The 23,520-nt window shown below is 44.1% G+C and overlaps 1 protein-coding gene across 6 annotated transcripts in view; it reads right to left on the minus strand.

The window, feature by feature from the left end:
- Positions 1 to 23,520, minus strand: part of CENPJ (centromere protein J) — a 41,346-nt gene that overhangs the window by 3,264 nt on the left and 14,562 nt on the right. For 4 of the 6 annotated variants that reach the window (XR_004178625.1, XM_003913680.5, XM_031655770.1 and 1 more), the window contains exons 5-11: positions 22,755 to 22,863; positions 21,821 to 21,923; positions 20,068 to 21,688; positions 18,663 to 18,795; positions 13,864 to 14,029; positions 6,210 to 6,434; positions 2,960 to 3,044 (exon numbers count right to left, since the gene is read on the minus strand). Coding sequence is in view for 3 of the 6 variants with exons in the window: in XM_003913680.5 (XP_003913729.3) it covers positions 2,960 to 3,044; positions 6,210 to 6,434; positions 13,864 to 14,029; positions 18,663 to 18,795; positions 20,068 to 21,688; positions 21,821 to 21,923; positions 22,755 to 22,863 (2,442 nt within the window). In the remaining 3 variants the exon portion in view is untranslated. Of the gene's footprint in view, positions 3,045 to 6,209; positions 6,435 to 13,863; positions 14,030 to 18,662; positions 18,796 to 20,067; positions 21,689 to 21,820; positions 21,924 to 22,754; positions 22,864 to 23,520 lie in introns of all 6 variants that reach the window. The other 2 variants (XR_004178624.1, XR_004178626.1) reach the window with 2 other exon arrangements.

The following is a 23,520-nucleotide window of genomic DNA, read 5'->3' on the forward strand; positions in this document are numbered from 1 at the left end:
ATGTTAAAAAGTGTAACGGAGCTGGATGTTACAGGAGAATGGCCTGAAGGAGGAGAGCGAAGGCAGGTGGTCAGCCAACAAGCTGCCGGGCGTGTGAGGCGGCTGTGCTGTGCCCGTGAGACAGGAATGGTTCCGTTACACCACGGGAAACGACTGATTTGTAGGTCCCAAACTGCCACACATCAGCAATTTCATGATTCAGTGTAACTAACAGATCCAGAAAATAACATCCGAAGGATCAGTCTAGGGACTGCTGGGAGTGGATGCTGAAGGATAACAGAAGAAGTACTCGGAGTACACAGGCGTCTAGGCTTGAGCCAAGGGGCAGATGGCAGACGAGGCTCTGGGGCAGAGCAGGAGTGCTCTGTTTGGGATGACACAAGAATGTCAAGCTTCACCCCCAGAGGTTATGTGTGCAAAGTTAACTATGACTAAAGCTGTGTGACATCATTTCTCATAACCACCTCTACAGAAAAGACTAGAATAATATTCCCATTTTATAGGCAAGAAAACCAAGGCTAAGTGGTTAAATAACCTGCCAAGGTTGTCAACTAATAAAAGGCAGAACCAGGCTGCAAAGCCACTGTATATCAAATTTAATTCTTCTCAGGCTGATTATGAACTAACTTTAACTTGAACCCCAAGTATCCACCAACTAGGCAGGATAAGGAGAGGGGACCGTGGGCATGGACAGGCTCCAGGTGCAAGCACACTGTCCAGAGGACTGTGGGAACCCACCCTGGAAAGTGGGGACAGAGGAAGCTGGGGGTATACAGTGCCGGAATAGCTGGGTGGGTACCCCAAGAGAGGGAAAGAACTAAGAAGCACGGCCCAAAGGGAAAAGCTGAAAGTGAACTACTTTAAGAATTTAGGTTCATCAAAAGATACTATAAAGAGCAAAAAGACAAGCCATGAACCAGGAGAAGATACTGATTTGCAATATATGTAGGTTAAAAATATACCACTTATACCAGGGGGCCCCAAGCCCCGCCATATACTGGTCTGGGGCCTGTAGGAACTGGGGCACACAGCAGGAGACGAGCAGCAGGTGGGCGAGCCAGCAAAGCTTCACCTGTATTTACAGCAGCGCCCCATCACTCACATTAGCACCTGAGCGCCGCCTCCTTCTGTCAGATCAGCAGCGGCATTAGATTCTCGCAGGAGCAAGAGCCCTATTGTGAACTGCATGTGCACGGGATCTAGGGTGCGCGCTCCTTGGGAGAATCTAATTAATGCCTGATGATCTGTCACTGTCTCCGATCACCCCCAGATGGGACCATCTAACTGCAGGAAAACAGGCTCAGGGCTCCCCGATTCTACGTTATGGTGAGTCAAAATTATTTCATTATATGTTACAATGTAATAATATTAGAATTAAAGTGCACAATAAATTTAATATGCTGAATCATCCCAAAACCATCCCCCTTCCCCCAGTCCATGCAAAACTTGTCTTCCACAAAACTGGTCCCTGATGCCAAAAAGGCTGGGGGCTGCTAATGTATACTACCAAAGTGAGCACATGCTATTGGAAAATGGCACCAACAGACTTGCTCAGTGCAGAGTTGCTACAAATCTTCCATTTGTAAAAAAGCACAGTATCTGAGGGCGCAATGAAGCAGAGCACAAGAACATGAGTATGCCATAAAGAGAAGCCATGGACTCCACGGAGGGCAGCTCTGGGCTGCCACTAATCTATGTCTTTAAGCAGGTGGTGGTAACCCAAGTATTTGCTTTGTAATTGTCAAATTGCATATATCTTTTCTAAATTTATTTCATGAAAATAATTTTTTAAAATTCCAGATTAAAAACTCAGATGTGAATGCAAAAGCACAAAGAAGAAAATGGTGTACTTACGGCCTGAGGATTGAGAAGAATTAAAGTCATGAAAACCAAAACCTATTTTAAAAGACTGGTAGAGTCAACATTACAAGGAAAAACATTAAAAAACACAAACTGAAAAACTGAACCCAGATTGGGAGAAAATATTAGCAGTCCTTGTAACTGACAAAGGATTAGTATGCAGAATAATTATAAGGAGAAAACACACACACACACACACACACACACACACCCCCAAAATTTTAAATGGACAAAGGAACAGGCAGCTCACAAAAGGGGAACCTCAAATGCTGACTGAATGTAAGAAATGCTCACAGGGCCTTACCAGCTCACGGAATGAACCATCATTTTATATCAACTGGCCAAAATTTTAAAGTCTGGCCAGCTGAAGTGTTTGCAAGTATGAAGAGCATACTCTGCTGACAGTAAAAAACTGGTACCACTATGGTGCAGAGCAAAGGGAAAACCTCCAGCTGACACAGCCCGGCATCTTCCTCTTCACATGTATCCTAGAGAAGCCACAGGATCAAGACACGCTCTGCAGCCCTCCTCATTAGCATGCAAACCTACCTGCCCCTCAGCAGGAATGCTGAACTGCGGCAGTATCCAACGCCATCTCTATAGCTACTAAAATCAATCCACTGGAGGCTTTGTGTGTGAAGATGGGTAAGTCATACGGTATTGAGAGAAAAATTGCAGAAGGACACACAGAATATGAAACAATACAAGCTTGAGTGTCCCTTACCCAAAATGCTTGCGAACAGTGTTGCAGATCTCCATTTTTTTTTCCAAGTTTTGAACTATTTGCAAATACTTACTGGTTGAGCATCCCTAATCCACATTCAGAATGCTCCAATGAATGTTTCCTTTGAGCATCATTCTTGCCTTCAGAAAGTTTCAGATTTGGGATGCTAAACCAGTATATCAATTTATGAACACAACATGGTAAAAGAATTTAAAAAAAATAAGCATGGGCCATTATCAGGGCAGAAATTAACTGGGGGAATAAGATGATGCACAGGAGCTTCAATTACATTTACAATGTTTTATTAAGTTGGGTATAAACTGTTTATTCTTTACATTCTGAAATGTTTTGTAAAAAGATCATGCAGCCTCTTACCTTGCATTGGAAGATAATTTTTCTTGTATTTTTCTACCTGGGTTCCTGAAGAAATCTGATTGTTTTGAAACCGAACAGATGTGTTCTATAGCATAAGAGAATTTTTTATTTAAAATGAGTGTTAGTCTGTTAATACACTAAGTGAAACTAATAAAACTCAGCTAGTGATGAGAACGCCGTGGGTTTTGTTTATTGATATTATTTTCATTTATACAATAGACCAAAACAAGCTGTTATTTAGGAATCACTACACGCGCGTGCGTGCACGCGCGCGTGCACACACACGCTCCTTTTGACAAACATTCAAGTGAGGACACAGCAGGCAAGGTAACCTGAACCATCTCCTCTGACCATTACAGAGCAGGTGCTCCCCACTCACACTCCCCCCAGGACAGTCCAGCTGAGCCCAGCTCTCCCCGAGACCACCACCGAGCACTCCCTGTGAGGATGAGGTGGGGTGAGTCCTCTCTGCATCCCACCTCCATTTCTGGCCAAATCAAGCCCCAATACTACTTGCCCCAGCCCCCACCAGGTCCCTGCCTGCCAGGAGATGATGCTTCCAGTGCTGTCCTTCTTGGTGTCCTACCTCAGTTCCACACCCCAGTGGTCAACCCTAGAACTTGTTGTTATCAATACTATCAACGTCTGCAATTATCAATAACCACAAAATTATTAATTTCAAGGCATTCTACTTACAAAAAACCAGAAGGTGGGGCATTCTAGAAAATAATCAGCCTGGTCTCTTCAAAAGTTAATGCAATTTAATAAAATGCTAAAGCATTTAGGGGTGAGATGCCATGATTCCTACAACTACCTTCAAATGGTTCAGTGAAACAGCCAGAACTATGGCAAAATGTTCCTAGTGGTTGAATCCAAGTGGGTCCCCAGGTGTTAACTGTACATTCTTTCTCCCCTATTCTCTATTTTGGGAAGCTTTCACGCTAAAAGGTAGGGGGCGGCGAGGAGCAGAATGCTACTTTCTCACTACTCTCCCGTCTTTGCAGCTCATTCTGTTAATTCCCTGGCCCTGACCACGCTCACAGCCGACAGACATAGCCCTGCGGGTCCTCGACCCCCAGTGCTTGCCATGTCCTGAAAGCCTCCGGGCCCACACTGTCCTCTTGCAGCTGAAGTATGCTCTGCAGCAGGCACTCTTGTCACACACACTGTTAGCTTCCCTCCCTCTGCTCACTTGGTGGCATTCACTTGGATGACCACAAGCTAAGAACAACATACGTGCAATTCTCGTTTTAAAATTTCAGTCTTTGACCCAGGTGGGCCCAGGTACAGCCACGAATCACTCTATTACCCCAGCCTCTGCTTTTGTTCACACAGATGACCTCTGGCTTTCTGTATCTCCTCCCCTCCTGCCACCTCCGCCCTCACAGAAGCCCGGGCTGTGCCTGCACCTCCCGCCTCTGGGCATGAAGGCCATTGCCTGGCCACAGCCTGCCCTCCACTCCCTGCCTGGACCCAGCTCCTCTCACTTCGCCAAGTATGGTGCTTCTGCAATTCTTCCACTTCCTCCTGCATCGATATCTTCCTCTCCACTGAATCAGTCCAACCACTACACAAACACCTGTTAATTTTACCATCTTAAAAACAAAACATTTTCCCTATGGCCACTACCCTCATGTCCTTAATTTACTGCAAAACTACAAAGCTGTTATCTGCTCCCAGCCAATCAGGCTTTCCTCTTCAACACTCCAGGGAAACAGACCTTCTCAAGGTCCACAGTTCCTCCCACCTGGTAAACCCCACGGCCGGTTTCAGTCCTCTGAGCTGCTGCCACACCCGACACAGGCGGCCACTCTCCTCCTTGCAGCCTTTTCTTCACTTGTTCTCAGGACACCACACAGCCTCCTGGCCTCCTGCTCTCTGGCTGCTCACCCACTCCTCCCTGCCTACTCACAGCCCTGCTGCCTCTCCCTGCCCCGTGCTGTATCACACATTGGATGACCCCGGGTGTCTGTCCCCAACCGGAGCCTGTGCTGCCGTGTGCAGCTGCCTAGTCGGATCTCCCGTGTGTCTTGTAGGCATTTCAATGTCCCCTGTCCAAGCCTGAGTTCCTGGTGGCCATGTGTTCCCTTCTTGCAGTTGCTCCTAGTCAGTGGGACCTTCGTGAGACCAACACACAAAACTAAGTTGAGGCCATTCCTGACTCCTTCCTTGATGTCACCACCAACCACACACACAGCTCAACGACAAACACAGTCTGCTTCTCTCCACCTGCCACTGCCACCCGGTCCCCCGAGCCCTACCGCGTGCCTGGTGTTGCCCACGCTCCCTTCCACCTGTTCCTGGTCTACAGCAGTCAGAGGTAAAGAAGCCTGGCCACCGTTTATTCAGAGCCCTCCAGACTCCCCCTCACTCAAAAAATGCCCAGGTGCATGCTGCCATCTGTTAGGACTCCCATCCACCGCCCACTGTCCCATCCCACCCCAAGGGCTGGCCCACCGCTCCTCGCCCATACTCCGATTGCCCCGTCCCAGGCCCACTCAGGCGCGCCTACAGCCTGGGGCTCCTCTGCAGGCTCAGGCGGCCACCCAGCCACTCCTCACATGCGCTTCCCAGGCTGTCCCACCCAGATGGTGACGCCACTCCACCGCCCTGCTTCTCCTGGTCTCATCACCATCTCACACACCACACGTTTTATTATTTGACTTATTACAGTCTTTCTTCCACCACTGGAATGTCACCTTCATAAGGGTAAGGAATTTTGTCTGTTCACTGCTGTACCCCAAGCGCCTAACGCAGTGCCTGGCACACCCTGGTTGTTCACAAAGATGAATGAAAGACCAATTACTTGATTAAAAAGGGTCATATGCATGCAACTCTCGGCGAAAATCTCCCCTGGTCTGTTTTAACAGAGATGATCTGCCTACTGTAGCAAACCTCCTCCACAGGAATTAGAGAAATGAGTCTGCCAAGTACCCGTGTATAGCAACGCTTGGACAATCTTTTTAGTTGTGGTAAAATAGGTATCACATAAAATTCACCGTCTTCGGCATGTTTAGGTGCACACTTCAGTGGCGTTAAGGATCTCTGGGGTATATACTGCAACCATCGCCCTCCATCCAGCTCCAGGACACTTTTCATCTTACAAGACGGAAACTATCCATGTTCACAGTCACTCCCCGCTGCCCCCCAGCCCCTGGCAGCCCCATTCTACTTTCTGACTCTATGAATTTGAACGCTCAGATACTGAAGCTCCCCCGGCCTGACACAACCCACTGGCCTCCCCGCCTACCGCGAGCTTGTCCTTCTTCTCCACCTCAAGGCTGCGCTCTACGGCTTCTGCTCTTTTCCAGGCATCCAGTCGGAATCTTTCCATCACTTTTATTTCTTCCCTGAGGTCTGTGTTCTCTCTGACTAACATTTCTATCTGGCTTCTGAGACGGCCGTGTGTACTTGACCATTTGGTTTCCTTTCTTTTCAAATCTTCCCGTAAATCTGCTATTTGCTGTTTTAAAGTCTCTCAAAAAAAAAAAAAAAAAAAAAAAAAGCATTACTATATTACCAGAATTAAGACAACAGAATAGACACCCAGCAATGAAACAGAACAGCCGGCCAGAAAGGGAAGGCTTAGTCAGCAGACGACATTCTAAGACCACTGCGGTTTTCAGCGGCGAGAGGAGGGGATCAGAGTCTCACCACAGACCATCAGCAAACCTAATTCCAGAAGCCAGGAGAAAGGACGGCAGACAGCATGTGGGAGCTAACAGCAGAAAACTGCCATGACCTAGGAAAGACCTCACCTGAGCTATTAACCGAAAGGGATCCATGGGGGAGATGCGGAAAAGAAGAAATGCAACAGGAACTCATGAATAAGTGAAGGAAGAGTAGAGCTAAAGAATAAAAGATTCCAAAGTCAAAACTACCTGCCCTGAAAACTATCTGAAATTCATGAGAAGAAATAAATTTCCAAAAAATTGGTTGTTTTAGAGAGACTAAAATAAGGGGAAATGTCTAAAAGCAATTCGAGATCACGTGCAGCTGCAAGTGAAAGCGACTGACTGCAAGCCAAGGAAGGAGTAGGGCACCGAAGCCCATGAGTGGCGAGGCAGCGGGCGTGGCCCGGCCCATGCCCTGCACCCAATAACCCCTGCGGCAGCCACACGGCGGCCTGGTGAGGATAGGGAGGACATCCGGGCCCCACCATAGAGGGCATGGACTTTGGATTGGGTGACATCAAGGTTCACGTCCGAGTTTTCTGACTTGAAAGCTTAAAACAAGGTCCACAACCTCCATGAACATCAGGTTTCCCATTTGTGAGACGGATTATGACCAATAAATGAAAACTTTCTGGTAAGCATTTTTATCATGCAGGAAGATGGATTTCATACTAAAATGGTAAAATATAAGTCTAAATGGATGCAGAATTCAAGAGCAATTAATATTTACAAAGTATCTGTTATCAGGCACTGTCACAGGCCCTTGCAATACTAAGAACAAAGCTCTACCTGAGGAGGCTCACTCTGCCAGAGACAGTGGGAGGGTGATGGGAGGGTGGCCGGGGCAGGTGAGGGGGTGACGGGAGAGTGGGAGGGTGGCCAGGGCAGGTGAGGGGGTGATGGCAGAGAGTGGGAGGGTGGCCAGGGCAGGTGAGGGGGTGACAGGAGAGTAGCCAGAGAAGGTGAGGTGACAGGGCTGTGTGGGGAGGCAGCATGACATAAGCTGGGTGTCACTGAACATAGCTGGGGGAGGCAGCGCGTGTGGGAAGCAACAGGAGGGTGCCTGGCACTATGCCAGCACTGCAAGGGACCAGCGCAGGTGACAAGTAAATGGCAGGAGGACTGGCCAGGGACAGGAAGGGGAAAAGAGGCCCAATCACATAGGGACTGAGGCTCTTAGAGGAAGGAAGGCAGAGGCACACGGAGGTGTCTGAGCAGAGGGGATCCGCTGTCACCTGGAGCGACGCCACAGGGACTGGGTGAGAGCAGAGGCCAAGTCATTAACCCAGAGGTGGCAACTGGAATCTGAGTGGACTTCCTGTCAGAACAGCATGGAGTGGAAGAGCAAGAGAAGCCTCGACAATGATTCGAGGCCTCTGGCCCAAGCACAGGGGAGGATGGCAGCAGGATGGACACCGGCAGACGGCTGCCGACGAGGCCTGGGGTTCGTGGTCCGGGTGGGCACAAGGACTCGCCAGGGGCCGTGTCAGTGCCATAGAATGACCAGAGGCCACGCCGCAGGGTGTGTGGCAAAACAGCTGGTGACGTCTGGAGATCCAGGCACAGTGAATACGGGCAAGGCTTTTAAGTTTTGCTGCAAAGGAAAACAGAGAGAGGGCTGCGGGGTTGGGTGAGTTGTTTGAAGAAACCCCAGCAGGCAGTAAACACAGGAAGGGCTGGAGGCAGAACGCGCGGTGGAGACAGAAGGTGGAGGCGGAGTGGGCTCCGCGGGCTGGACAGGGGGATGGACTGGGTGGAGGATGAGACGCCCTCGGGGTGCAGAGGGAGGGGGAGGCCGCAGCCAGCCAGCGAGGACCCTGGGGAGCGGGGAGAGGAAGAGAAGGGAGCCCCCTAGGCTGGGGGACTGGTGAGGGTCCAGACCCAGACAGATGGGAGAGGAGCCGGGAGGAGAAAGGGGCAGCAGGAAACGACCTGCGGGGTGAAGCCAGTAGGCCTGGCTGGCGGGGGGGGATCCGCGCTGGGGAGCCGACTTCCAGCACAGCGCGAAAGCTCAGAGGCGTGGCCGGGAAATCTCGAGATCCCCCAGCCTCATCACACCCTGCAGCGGCTCCAGGTCCTGCTGGCCAGGCCCCGGTGAGCACAGCTGAGAGCCTGCGCTGTGAAAATGGGAAGAAAGGGCAGGAGCCAAGGCAGGCAAGACCCAGGGGACTCCGGACCTGCAGAAGGCTGTCAACCTCCACAGGCTCTACACGCAGAGCGGCCCCAGAGGAGCCCGGCTCCTGCAGCGCAGCGGATGCCAGACCAGAGCAGGTTTAAAAAAGAAAGCCAAGCCCGGGCGCGGTGGCTCAAGCCTGTAATCCCAGCACTTTGGGAGGCCGAGACGGGCGGATCACGAGGTCAGGAGATGGAGACCATCCTGGCTGACATGATGAAACCCTGTCTCTACTAACCACATACACACAATTAGCTGGGTGTGGCACACACACACACACACATATATACACCCTGGCTGACATGATGAAACCCTGTCTCTACTAAACACACACACACACACACAATTTGCTGGGCGCGGCACACATACACACAGCCGGGCGTGGTGGCAGGTGCCTGTAGTCCCAGCTACTCAGGAGGCTGAGGCAGGAGAATGGCGTGAACCCAGAAGGCAGAGCTTGCAGTGAGCCTAGATAGCGCCACTGTATTCCAGCCTGGATGACACAGCGAGACTGTTTCAAAAAAGAAAAGAAAAAGAAAAAGGAAAGAGCCGGGCGCGGTGGCTCAAGCCTGTAATCCCAGCACTTTGGGAGGCCGAGACGGGCGGATCACGAGGTCAGGAGATCGAGACCATCCTGGCTAACATGGTGAAACCCCGTCTCTACTAAAAAAATACAAAAAACTAGCCGGGCGAGGCGGCGGGCGCCTGTAGTCCCAGCTACTCGGGAGGCTGAGGCCGGAGAATGGCGGAACCCGGGAGGTGGAGCTTGCAGTGAGCTGAGATCCGGCCACTGCACTCCAGCCTGGGCGACAGAGCGAGACTCCGTCTCAAAAAAAAAAAAAAAAGAAAAAGAAAAAGGAAAGAAAGCCAAAACCAAAGTCTTAAATAACCCGTTGCTCCAGAAAGCAGTGCTCTCAAAACGCCAAGGGCAGCGCTAAGTGGCAAGGGAGCCATGGATTTAAAGGGGCTCCAGCACTGGTCAAGTTGGGACCACTTAAATATCAAAATGGAAAATTGATAATTAATTAAAATAACCTGTGTGAAAAGCTATGACTCAGTAACAATGAATGTAAATTCCAGGAGGGCAGAAATGGCTAACTCATCATCAATTCCTCAATGATTACAAGTGTCTAGTACAAAAGGGGTTCTCAATAAACTTACTGAAAGAATACCCAAAATAAAATAATATTTTTTAATATAACTTTTATGTAAAGGAAGGTTAAATATGCCCTCCCCTTAATTTTTTGATGATTTAATAGAGTATCAATAAACATAGCTTTGTTTTTCTATGAAGCATATATCTGTTTTTAAAGTATATTTTTTGCACAGAAGTAGAGGGAAAGGTAAATATGGGGAGCTATGAATGAGCCAAACAGTGTAAGAAGAAAAGGAACTGCACCAAAACCAGCAAGAAATAATGAATACCCAGGGCCACACATGATAACCAGTATGAACAGGTTCCAAAACTTCAATCAACACCAGAAATCATATAAACCAACAAAGGCGAGCTCAAGAATGAGTTCCTGAAGAGGGAAGGCAACTCACCAGCCCAGCCCCTCACCACCCAACAAGCCCACTGATGGGCACAGCCCAGAGCTGCCAGCAGTGAGGATGTGCCCAGTCCTGCATGGTGCAGTGTGGCAGCCACCAGCCAGCCACAGGTGGCTACTAAGTCCTGGAAATGCAGCTAATGGGAATGAGAAGCTGACTTTTCAATTTACCTCTAATTAATTTAAATGGAAATACACACAGGGATAAGAGCTAGCAGCCTGGACTGCAGAGCCTGAGAATCAGAGGACACGTCGTGTGAGGGAAAGGCACCAAGTTGCAAGAAAAGAAAACCCATGTTATTCACCTAACAAAGTACAACAACAACAAGAAGTGTGTCTGCTCTGGTTTGAATCACCTTGGAAGAAGCAGTCAGGATCAGAGCTATGAGAAAGAGGAGAAGGAAAACGATCAATCTCATAACCTTGGGTGATCTAAGAAGGTTATTTATTTTTTCCCTTTCGGATCTGGTAAGATTTTCATAACACAGCAAGGTATTTAAAATATCTCTAATTCTAGGAGATCCAGAAAGAAAAATGAAATGACAACCCATCATGTATTTTAGAATAGGCTATGGTTTTTAATTTAGTTAAGTTTTCTGAGAGCAGAATTTGTTATAACTACTGTTTCAAGTATATGGCTTGAATATAATTTGTAATTATAGTTACAATATAATTATTACAAATTTAGTATGGCAAAACAGCCTATACTAAATTATAATTTTTAAAAAAACCTATAAATTATAATATAAAAAAACTATAATTCAGATTGTTTACAAGAAATTCAATTAAGTTTAATATCAATTTTTAACCTCTTACCTATCAAGTAGAGAACAAAAAACCCTCTAAGAATTGCTAGTAGAACTAAAAATTAATTAGCCAGCCATGGTGGTGGGCACCTATAATCCCAGCTACTTGAGGGGCCGAGGCAGGAGAATCGCTTGAACCTGGGAGATGGAAGTTGCAGTGAGCTGAAATTTAGCCCCTGCACTCCAGTCTGGGCTATGAAGTGTTTCAAAAAATAAAAATAAAAAATAAAACTGAACTAAAATTTGGCACGATGTTTATGGAGGGATAATCTGGCAATTTGTATCAATGTACATACCTTTAACCTCAACATCTCACTTGGAGGAATCCATCCTAGAGATATACTCCAGGACATAAGCTACATGAGGACAAGGATTGATTGGTTTTGTTCACTGCTGCATTCCCAGTACATGCCTGCTACACAGCAGGTCCTCAGTAGCCATGTGCTGAATGAGTAAGTGGGAGAATGATTGTGAGAGGTCATATATGCACAAAGTCATTCAGTACAGCCCTTCTTGGATTCTTGTAAACAGAAAAAGAACAGAAATACATAGTGCTTAGGTGAGTAAATTATGGCACATACTACAATTCTATACAATAATAAAACAAAGAATAAAGATGCTCTGTTAAGATACATCATGATTTCAGCAGACTATCATTAATGTTTTTTAAAAAACATCATGAATATATGTATGTACTTTCTTTTTTTTTTTTTTTTTTTTGAGAGACGGAGTCTCGCTCTGTCACCCAGGCTGGAGTGCTGTGGCCGGATCTCAGCTCACTGCAAGCTCCGCCTCCCGGGTTTAAGCCATTCTCCTGCCTCAGCCTCCCGAGTAGCTGGGACTACAGGGGCCCACCACCTCGCCCGGCTAGTTTTTTGTATTTTTAGTAGAGACGGGGTTTCACCATGTTAGCCAGGATGGTCTCGATCTCCTGACCTCGTGATCCACCCGTCTCGGCCTCCCAAAGTGCTGGGATTACAGGCTTGAGCCACCGCGCCCGGCCTATGTATGTACTTTCTAAGAATTTCTCTGGAAAGATACGAGACTGATAACACTGGCTGCCTCAAGAGAGGTGAATTACAATGCAAACAAATCAACTGTAAAGATACCAAGCAACTGGAAACTATGAATATGGACTAAGTATTCATTGATACTATAAATTTTGTTATAGGTGTGACAAAGGTATAATTCCCCCCACCCCGCCCAGTGGACGAAGTCTCACTCTGTCACCCAGGCTGGAGTGCAGGAGCATGATCTTGGCTCACTGCAACCTCCTCCTCCTGGGTTCAAGTGGTTCTCCTGCCTCAGCCTCCCACGTACCTGGGACTACAGGCGCACCACCACACCTGGCTAATTTTTTTGTATTTTTCGTAAAGATGGAGATTTTCCATGCTGGCCAGGCTGGTCTCAAACTCCTGACCTCAAGTCATCTGCCTGCCTCGGCTCCCAAAGTGCTGGGATTATAGGAGTGAGCCACCGCCCCCAGTCAATAGTCTTATTTTTTTAAAGGTGTCTTTCTCAGAGAAACATACTAGACTATGTATAGGTGAAATGAGCAGATGTCTGGAATTTCACTTTTTAAATTCCAGATTAAAAAGCAAAAAAGAGAGTATGAGGGGAGAGAGATGAAATTAGAAAGACAGAATGATCACTGGTGAAATATGGGAATTCACTCTGTTCTTGCTACCTTTATGTATTTTTGAAATTTTCCATAATAAAAAATTATTTTCAAAAAACAACTGAATAGGTAGCCAGGGCAAGGATGAGGGAGAAATTTCACCACACATCTTTTTGTAACTTTTGAATGATAATATACTTATATTACCTTTTGAAATAAAAGTTTTAATATTGCCAACATCTAATATATTAGATTTAATAAACTAAGTATTAACCAAAACATAATAGTATGTTTCTTCCCACAAAAATTAAGAGAGAATTAAAGACCCTGAGCACCGTGCTGTTCAATAACTCAAGGTTAGGTGTGCAGATCAGGATGGCTACACGAGACAGGAAGAAAGCAAAGGATGGAACTCAAAAATGCTAGTAATTAAAATACAGACAGTGAAGGTGAGTTTCCATTTTATGCTAGAAGCAATGGATAGCCATTTAAAATTTCTCTTTTGATAAGTCTTAACTTTGATGAAGTCCAATATATCCATTTTTTCTTTTATAGTTGGTTGTGTCTTCTCTTAGAAATCTTCGCATATGCCAATGTTGTAAATAGATTCACCTATTTTTTTCTAGAAGGTTTATAGTTTTAACATGTCCGTTTCTAACTCTGAAATGAACAGGACTGATAATCTGGCCTATCAGTTTATAAGTTCTAGAATTAAAGACCTGGTTATTTACAGTTGTAAATTATGATAAATGAACAGAACTAACAGTATTTGGTGTGTGGTAGGTCAAAAAGATTAAGACAACATTATGCCGGTGAATTTCCAGCTCCGGGCTTGTTAATTCATCTATGACATTATCATGGTCTTTTCTAGGAAGCCTTTACTAGTAAGAAAATAACTGTTATCTTCTACTCTTTAAAACTCAGACTACAGAAGACATTCCTGATGCACTGTCTCAGACAGATTATTTGCTGAATGAATGAATGATGGATTGATACAGTTTTGCTTTGATATAAGAAATAACAGATTCTTACAAGATTGTCACCTTTACTAACTTACATGAATATAACAAAGAGCTAGCATACCTGTATTTCTTCACGTTCCTTTTTATCTGGAAAAGTTCTTGCAGCTGTAGAATACTTTTCAAAAACTTTGCGTTCCTTTTGTAGCTTCCTCATCTCTTCCTTTTTAAACTCTTCTATTCGAGCTAATTCTTTTGCTTTCTGTTGTTCAAAGTCTGCAATTTCTTTCCTAAAATGACCAGATTATGTTATCACCTAAGGAGACTATCTTGGTGCAGCGATGTGCAGAACCTGCTGACAGGCTAGTAACTGCTAGTCCCAGTAAATTCATCTTCAATCCAGAGGCCTGAAGTAACAGCCAATCCACTCACCAAAGCATTCGTCCAACAAGCATTCACTGGGTGCCTACGATGAACCAGGCATTCTACAAGGAAGTGAGGAAACCACAGTGAAAAAAAACAAACATTCTAGCTGGGCACAGTGGTTTATGCCTGTAATCCCAAAACTGGGAGGCTGAGGTAGGCCTGAGTCCAGGAATTCAAGGTTGCAGTGAGCCGTGATCGCCTGGGCAACAGAGACTCTGTCTCTCAACTTCAGCCTGGACAACAGAGAGGAGACCCTGTCTCAAAAAAAAAAAAAATCTTATTCCCATGCAGCTTCTTATATTCTAAAGGAAGACATGATAATAAAGAAGGTAAATAAGTACATGGAATATTAGAAGCATTAAAGAGAAATAAAGCAAGGAAGAAGTTTAGGAAATATCAGAATGGGAGGGTGAAACTGTATGTGAGGGCTTATCCTGCTGAGATAATATGAGGGGTTCTCTTGCTGAGATAACATGAAGGAAACCTGAAGAAAATGAGAGGCGGTCACAAGGGTGTCCACACACAGCAGTGCAGGCAGAGGGTGCGGCAAGTGCCAAAGCCCTGAGGCAGGAATGTGGCTGAGGTGTTCAAAGAACAGCCAGGAGGCCAGTGTGGCTAAAACAGAGTGAGCAAAGGATGGGTAGCAGGACAAGGTGTCAAAAAAGGAGACAGCCCAGGGCACGGTGGCTCACTCCTGTAATTCCAGCACTTTGGGAGGCCGAGGCGGGCAGATCAGGACAGAAGCTGGACCTGAGGTCAGTTCGAGACCAGCCTGACAAACATGGAGAAACCCCCGTCTCTCTTGAAAATACGAGATTAGCTGGGCATGGTGGTGCATGCCTGTAATCCCAGCTACTCAAGAGGCTGAGGCAGGAGAATCGCTTGAACCTGGGAGGTAGAGATTGCAGTGAGCCGAGATCATGCCATTGCACTCCAGCCTGCGCAACAAGAGTGAAACTCCATCTCCAAAAAAAAAAGGAGGCGGCCTTGATCAGATGAACTGCCCAAACACAGGCTGGCTATGGATGTGTGTGAAGAGCACAGACATGGGCAGCAGAGAGACCTACTAGGAAACAATTTTAATAACCAGGGAAAGCCAATGGGGCCCTGGTCGAGAGTGGCAGCTCTGAGGCAGTGAAGCAGTCGGGTTAGAAATGGACAGAGAGCAAGAGAAGACTCAAGCACGACTCCAAGATTTTCCACTGGGCAAATGAAGAGCAGACTCTCATGCTGAGACAGGGAAGAAGAAGAGAAAAGTAAGTTCAGGAGGGAACGTCGGGAGCTCACTTTTTCTAAATGATCAATTTAAACATTCATCAGCTCTCCAGGTAGAGACAACAATGAGGCAGTGGGATAGGAGATGTGGGTGAGAGATCTGGATCTGGGGCATAACAGCATTTAAAGCCTCGAGACTGGGCAAGTCTCTCTCTGCCTCACTGGAGGGACAGCAGACAGATAAGGTAAAAGATACTCTTACTGACTAAATATGCAAAAGGTCGACAGTGTGCACACAATCATATAGTCAAAGCAAACACTGGGGGAGGAATACCTGTGGCACATTTGAGAAAGTTTAGTATCCTGAAAAATGAGCAAAGGTCACAAAGAAAGTTACGAAATAAACACAAATGACCGCTAAATATTAAAGCATGCTCAACTTTATCAATAATTAAAGAAATGCAAACTTCAGCAGGTGAAAGATGGTATAATTACCAGGTTGGCAAGATTTGAAAGACTGTTAACACTCAACTCCAGTGACGGGGAAAGGGATGAGAAGAAGCCTCAGATGCTGACTGGGGCAACAGACATTCTTAAAATTTATCACAAGGAAGTATATTTTTAAATAGAAAGTGCCTCACACATATGATGATATTCCCTGCAGAATGATTTTTAATAGTGAAAAATTCTAAACAAGCTAAATTTCCACTAACAGATTAGTCACAGTAGCATTAATACAATACAGTCATTTAAAGGATACAGAAGACTAGGGTGTGCGCTAATAGGGTAAGATGTCTATTACGTTGTTAAAATAAAAAGCAGGGCTGGACATGGTGGCTCATGCCTGTAATCCCAGAAATTTAGGAGCCCAAGGCGGGAGGATCACTTGAGCCCAGGAGTTCAAGACCAGCCTGGGGAACATGGCAAAACTCCGTACCTACCAAAAATACAAAAATTATCTGGGCGTGGTGGCACATGCCTGTCAGGAGGCTGAGGTGGAGGATGGTTTGAGCCCAGGAGGCAGAGGTTGCAGTGAGCCAAGATTGTACCACTGCACTCCAATTTGGGTGACAAAGCCAGACGCTGTCTCAAAAAAATAAAAATAAAATAAAAAGCAGATTAAAGACTCCATACAGCAGAGTCCAGGGCTCTACTGAACCGCACTGCCTAGGCTGCCACTGAGGCTCTGTCACTAAGAAGGTAAACTTAAAAAACTTTCTTCTCAGTGCATCAGTTTCCTCGTCTGTAAGTTGGGAAGAAAAACACAATGTCTAAATTCGAGGACTGAATTTTTCTTGGAACAAAGCAAAACTGACATAGGGAAAATGCTTAAAAAAAAAACACAAAAAAACAAAAAAACCCAGCCATTATCTTATGATTTAAATGTTCTTTAAAAGAAAAAGATGTCCATTTTGAAATAATGAAGTAGACACCTTTTTTTTTTTTGAGACAGAGTCTCGCTCCGTCGCCCAGGCTGGAGTGCAGTGGCCGGATCTCAGCTCACTGCAAGCTCCGCCTCCCGGGTTCCCGCCATTCTCCTGCCTCAGCCTCCCGAGTAGCTGGGACTACAGGCGCCCGCCACCACGCCCGGCTAATTTTTTGTATTTTTTTAGTAGAGACGGGGTTTCACCGTGTTAGCCAGGATGGTCTCGATCACCTGACCTCGTGATCCGCCCGTCTCGGCCTCCCAAAGTAGAGACATTTATTTAAAAGTCATCTTGGGTGGAGAAGGGATTGGAGTAAGTTCCACGTTTTACCCATCACTACTATAATAAGTATATATTTACAGTGTGTATCAGCAGAAAAACAAAGATGTTTCAATTAAAAAATAACAAATTTTCAGAATTTGATTTTTAAGCATAGTGCAGAATACAATATAGTAACTGAATTTCCTTTTTAAGTGGATTAATAGCTCTCTATAAACCTTTATCTGGAACTTATGGGCCAGGTGTGCTTTAGAATTCCTATTTTTCAGGTTTTTAGAGAAGAAATACGGAAGAGATGTCAAGGAAGATGGTGGAGTAGGAAGCTCCAAGAATCACTCCCTCCACCAAAGCAGCTATTGAACTAGCAGCACCTGTCAGAACCAACCATTTGGGAACTCTGGACACTAATGAAAGCCTTGCAGCGTCCTGGCGAGTGCTAAATAAGAGGCTGGGAAATCTGGGCGAATTTCAGCATTTGCATAGCAGCTACCATCTCCTAGATCCAATCCTGCAGCAGGCAGCCATGGGAACTACAGTTGAATTAATTTCTCCTCAAACGTTAAAGTAACAAAACCAAAAAACAAAGAAATACAGTGTGCATGTGACATATAATATCCCCAACAAGACCCAGAGCAACATCTGGAATAAAAAGTATTAGTGTTTCTGCAATAGAACTTAGTACTATTCACAAGTACAATTTAAAAATGCCTACATAAAATGTATATATGTAATAGAAATAATAAATATAAAATATATAAATAGTCTCATGTAAGTTCAGTTCAAGTTTCGCTAACCAATAAGGTCAGGTGAGACCATGACCTAGGGTAGGAAACGATATGTCCTACTATTGACTGCTGTAGGTGGAGCTGTGTCCTCGAAAATAATATGTTGAAGTCCTAATCCCTGTGAAGGTGACCTTATTGGAAACAGGGCCTTTGGAGATATAAGTAAGATGCCAGTTAAGATGAGGTTATACTGGAGTAGGGTGGGCCCTTAATCCAATATGACCCTATCCTTAAAAGAGGCACCAAGACAGACACACACACGGACGGGAATGCCATGTGAAGACACGGACAGAGGGACGATGGTTGTGTGACCACAGAGGCGGAGACTGGCGTGATGTAGCTGCAATCCAAGAAATACAAAGGAGTGCCCCAAACCACCAGAAGCTGGACGAGCCAGCACGGCCCGCCTGGCTGATGCATGGACTTTGGACTTACAGCCTCCAGAACCACAGGAAAATACATTTCTGTTGTTTAAAACCACCTAGGTGGGAGTACTTCGTTACAGCAGCCCAGAGAAACCAGCACACTAACTAGGCAAGGTACCACAGCTCCAAACTGCTTTTCAAATGTTAATATATGTTCTCTCCACTAAGAAAATTCCCCTTCGTACATATCATTGACTACACTGGGTCATTTTATTCAGTAAAAAAACGTATATGATAACAGATTTCGCCTCCTTTTCAGTTACATTTGCTGGATTGATTTAAAATGTTTCAGACTGTTTACAGATGGTCTTAAAGGAATAACTGAATCACTGCGTATTTTTTCCCAACTTACAGACCCAAACGTACCTGAGTTTTTCCAAGGCACTTTCTCGTTCAATGCGAAGTTTAGCTAAAGATGCGTTCTCGGCTTTAAACTTTTCTATTTCTGTTTCCAATTCAATAATTTTCTCTCTCAAAACCTGGGATCGAGCATTGTCACCTATGAAATAGGCCATAAATACTGAACTTCACGAAAGGCCTTACTGCAGCAAAAACACCAACTAGCTAGTAACACTAAGAACCAAGAATATGGCAAACATCTGTGCCATTAAAAACAATGCTTCAAATATGAAAAGGAAAAATATTAAACCTAACTTTCCTGAGGAAATCAGTGTGTATTTATGAATTAATCTACCTGAAAAGAGTATTGACCTGATAAGGAATCAACATGATACACAAAAAGAAATCATTCAAATCCATTTTTAAAAGACCGATATATATAAATAGCTTAAGAACATGAATAAGTAATCCACAAAAGATCTAAAGAGCTAATCAACACCAAAATCAGTTTACCCCCTACTACAAATAAATGCAAATTAAGATTTTTTCCCTTTATCAAATTTGCTATTTAAAATGTAAAATAGCCAGTGCTTCTGTCCTTCAATTCAAAGAAGCATTTCATCAGTTAGTACTTTTTTAGAAAAGAAATGTGATCCACAAGGCTAAAGGAATGAGGCAAGTCATAAACTCCGTCATATTAAAACTACATAGAAAAAATGACTGGAAGGAAATATCCCAAAATGGCATAGCAGTCACTTTTGGGTAGTTGTAAATATTTTTGCTTCTATATTTTTTAAGCTTCCAAACTTTGTACAAAAAAAATTACTTTTAAAATCAGAGTTTTTGAAAAATAACGTTATAATTTCTATTTTAAAGCACCTATGCTCTGCTAGGCAGTCAGAGTTTATAATACAATATAATGGAAAGGAATCTTTCAGCGTGAGTTTAAAAAGTTTGTTACATCAACAGAAACACTACACATCTATTAAATGGAATGAGGAAGATGTGTATATGCGTTAGAACAATCTTAAAAATTTATCATAAGCAAGGTGCAGGACAGTACGCAAAAAGCATATTTTCATTTGTATGGAAAGGTAATTATACACAAACGGACACATATGCTTTTTTATGCATGGACTCTTTAGAATACACACATGAAATGGTAATACTGGCACCTCTAGAAGGGGGACTTGAACCAGGTCTGGGGAAGAATGGAAACGTAGAAGCTTTGATGTTCTCTCACTTTATTAAAAAGTAATTAATTTTAAAGCATTATATCGACCCACAAAATAAATCAAATTTTTACAATCACCCATTAATTTGACTTCTATTGAGCAATAAGGAAAGTTAGGATTTTAAGTATTCTGACAGCATACCGATAAATGTTAACTTTCTAACATTCCGATACATATTTTATAATGCTCTGACTCACCAGGTGGTTGGTCTTGACTTATGTTTAACTTGGGTTCGGTTCCCAAGTGTGAATCTGACTTCGGTTTTGGTTTCAAAGCAGGAAAGAATTTCATCATCAGCTCCGACGTAGGAGGAGGACTTCCGCTCCTCCTGGACTTGCTCAAGTCTTCTCCCCTCTTGACTGGTGCAATCTTCCTTTTTATTGTTTTGTCCAGGACACCTATTTCATTATTAGGGCAGCATGTCTGCGGCGTCCCATAAGTGGATTCATTCCCAAGAGTAACGTCATGATTACACATGTTCTCTTCAAGGTCAGTCCAAGTTCTCTCATCATCAAAGTCCATTTTACTCATACTTAGGGATGAGGGTCTTGCAGGCTCAGACGCTTTGTGTTTTACGCTTTCTATGACAGACTCATCGCTACTGTCATCTTTATCAGACAAATCCAGATCGACGTCTCTCCTTTTATCTTCTTGGGCCCCGGTGTCCTTAAAAGGCCCCTTACCATCACAGATGTGTGGGCTGTCCTCTCTGCTGCTGAAGCCCCTTTCTCTATCCTCAGTTGAGGGTTTTATGGTAATATCAAGCTGTTCCTCAGAGTCACTGCTACTGTCACTGTTCAGAACACCTTCATCGTCACCTGCATTCCATTCCGTTTGATTTTCAGAAGTGCTCTTTTGGATGGCTTTCCTACTGATTTTACAAGGCTGTTCCCTCGATTCATCAGCTGAGGACAGTGAACGGAGTTGTTTGGGTGTGACTTCACACTCACCGTCCTTCTCACGTGCAGTGTGGTCCAAACCCTCACCGCGGTTACACTGACTAACGGGATCTGCCGGATTTGTCTTCTGTGGCGCAGCTTTGACAGGGGTGGAAGACATCCGGTGACCTTTGCAGATCTGTTGATCCCTTTCTAAGATTTTCAGTACAAATGAGGAATTACTAGAAAATGATATTTCATCAGCAGCTTGTTCTAAAAACAAAAATTCATCTAATTCCAAATTTTCCTTTTCCTTTTCTCGTTCCCAAGTCTCTAACGTTTTCTGAAGAGAAACATCAAGAGAAGATTCAGACTCTTTCATGGTCTCCCTCATGGGGCTCTTGGAAGCCAGGCGGCTGGCCGGCCCCGCTGAAAGAGGAGGTCCGTTTTTACCTGGTGTCTTATTCCACCCTGTGCAGCCAGTATCGCAAGGTTTTCGACTCTCAGGCACATTTTCTTTATTATTAGATGCGACTCTTTTATCAAATTTGATCTGGTCTCTACATTGCCCATCGCATTTCTTCCCTGTGTGTATTTTCAGTCCTGATGGAGAAAGACTTTTCCTGTCACTACACTTCAGCACTTTCGGCTTCTGACTGAGGGCGACAGAACCACTCTTGGTTCCAGCTTTACTCTCCTTTTTCAGGGCAGGGTGGTCTGCACACGGCTCCTTATTTATGAGAGCGGTTTTCCGCTGGAGTTGCTGTCTATCCATTTTAAATAGTGGCTGGTCCTCGGAAGTGCTCTGGTTAGTCACTAGTTTACTTTCTTTCCCTTTTTGAAACTTAGATTTAGCATTAGTAAATCTGGCTAAACCTTCTCCTCGTTTTAAAAATGGTTTTTTTGGTTTTGCTTTGATTGGCAGTGGTCCTTCTGCTTCCTAAAATATAAAATAATAATATTTCAATTAATTTTGGTATATCCAAGTCATCTCAAAGTTATTTTTAAGGCAAATTATAGATAAATCTCTAATGCCTTAGAATGATTTAATCAGAAGAGCACAATTGCTCACCCTCAGCTGTTTTTTCTTCAGTTCTTGCTCTTCCAACCGAATTTGTTCTTCTAAGTAGTCTTCAAAGGTCTGTTTCCTTTCTCTAATAGCAGCTTTAATGGGCCTAGTTAGAAACACAAAGTTATTTAACATGCAAATCATAATGTGTGAATATTTTACACTTAGTGTGCCTGGTATAGAAATCCTTGACAACACGGAGAACTAACTTTTCCCAAAATCAGCGCCTCCCTTTGAGAAGCTAACAAAAGCCACAATCCCTCTCCACCCCTTAAAATACAGAAACACACAACACTCTTCACATGACTCTGGAGTCCTAAGAACCCTTCTGAAGTCCATCTATCGACTACAGATTAACACATGGAGTAACACATTCAGCAAATAACTTTAAAATGTATTTCAAAAATAGATCACTAAACATGCATTTTTTTAATTAAGAAAGGCCCTTAATGTGAGTAGAGTAATAATCAGAAAAGTCATTTTGTCCATATCATTATATTCAAAAATGTTGAAATAAATTTTTTAAATAACTTACTTAAATGATAAAATACTTTATCTTTGCCATATTTTAAAATTCTGTAACTAAACTGATTATGCAATTATAATTAATAAGTGACACCAAATGGGAGATGCCAATACTTAATTTTTCCCTTCTCCAAAAATAGGATTTAACTATTTGAGAGAAAATTGATTTTATCCAGATGTTTCTCTTAAGTGAAAAAGCTTTGACAACACAATGTCAAAGCAGCTTTAACTGACATATCTCCCAACCTCCTTTGCTGTTGACAGTACATAAGAGGTTGTATCTTTAACCTTATACTTTAAATCATCGTCAAGCAGAAACAAGAAAAGTACAGATCTTTCAAACAAGTGTTCAATAACAAAGGCTAGCTATTTACTAAATAGTCACATTTCTCACTTTCAACATGAACAATACCTTTCTTCAATATTAGCCACTTCTGAGGAATCATCATGTTTTTTTAAGTTCTTAACATTAGCTTCCTGAATTTGTTCTGTCATTTTCTCCCAACATAAAATACTTTCTCCTGAGATAAAAATTAGGAACAATTTAGCTCAAGAAAAGCATATTAATGTCTTAAAACATGAAAATTTTATAAGTTACTATGCTAAAAAATTTTTTAATTAAAAGTGATGTATGTCAAATATTTTACAACACTCAAGGAATTCTTTAATATAATTAAAAGAAACTACAAAACTGCAATTAAGACACCTGAGGTCGGGTGTGGTGGATCACACCTGTAATCCTAGCACTTTGGCCAAGACGGGAGAATAGCTTGAGGCCAGGAATTTGAGACCAGCCTGGTCAACACAGCAAAACCCTACCTCTACAAAAAAAAAAAAAGACTAAAGAGTTATAAGAATCAAGCATAATACATGAACTTGACTGGATATGCATGAATCTGATTGGATCCTTTAAAAAAAAAGCACCTTCAGGCCGGGCGCGGTGGCTCAAGCCTGTAATCCCAGCACTTTGGGAGGCCAAGACGGGCGGATCACGAGGTCAGGAGATCGAGACTATCCTGGCTAACACGGTGAAACCCCGTCTCTACTAAAAAATACAAAAAACTAGCCGGGCAAGGTGGCGGGCGCCTGTAGTCCCAGCTACTCGGGAGGCTGAGGCAGGAGAATGGCATAAACCCGGGAGGCGGAGCTTGCAGTGAGCTGAGATCCGGCCACTGTAC

Source organism: Papio anubis, chromosome 15, assembly GCF_008728515.1.
Source record: "Papio anubis isolate 15944 chromosome 15, Panubis1.0, whole genome shotgun sequence".
In the NCBI taxonomy this organism is placed as follows: domain Eukaryota; kingdom Metazoa; phylum Chordata; class Mammalia; order Primates; family Cercopithecidae; genus Papio; species Papio anubis.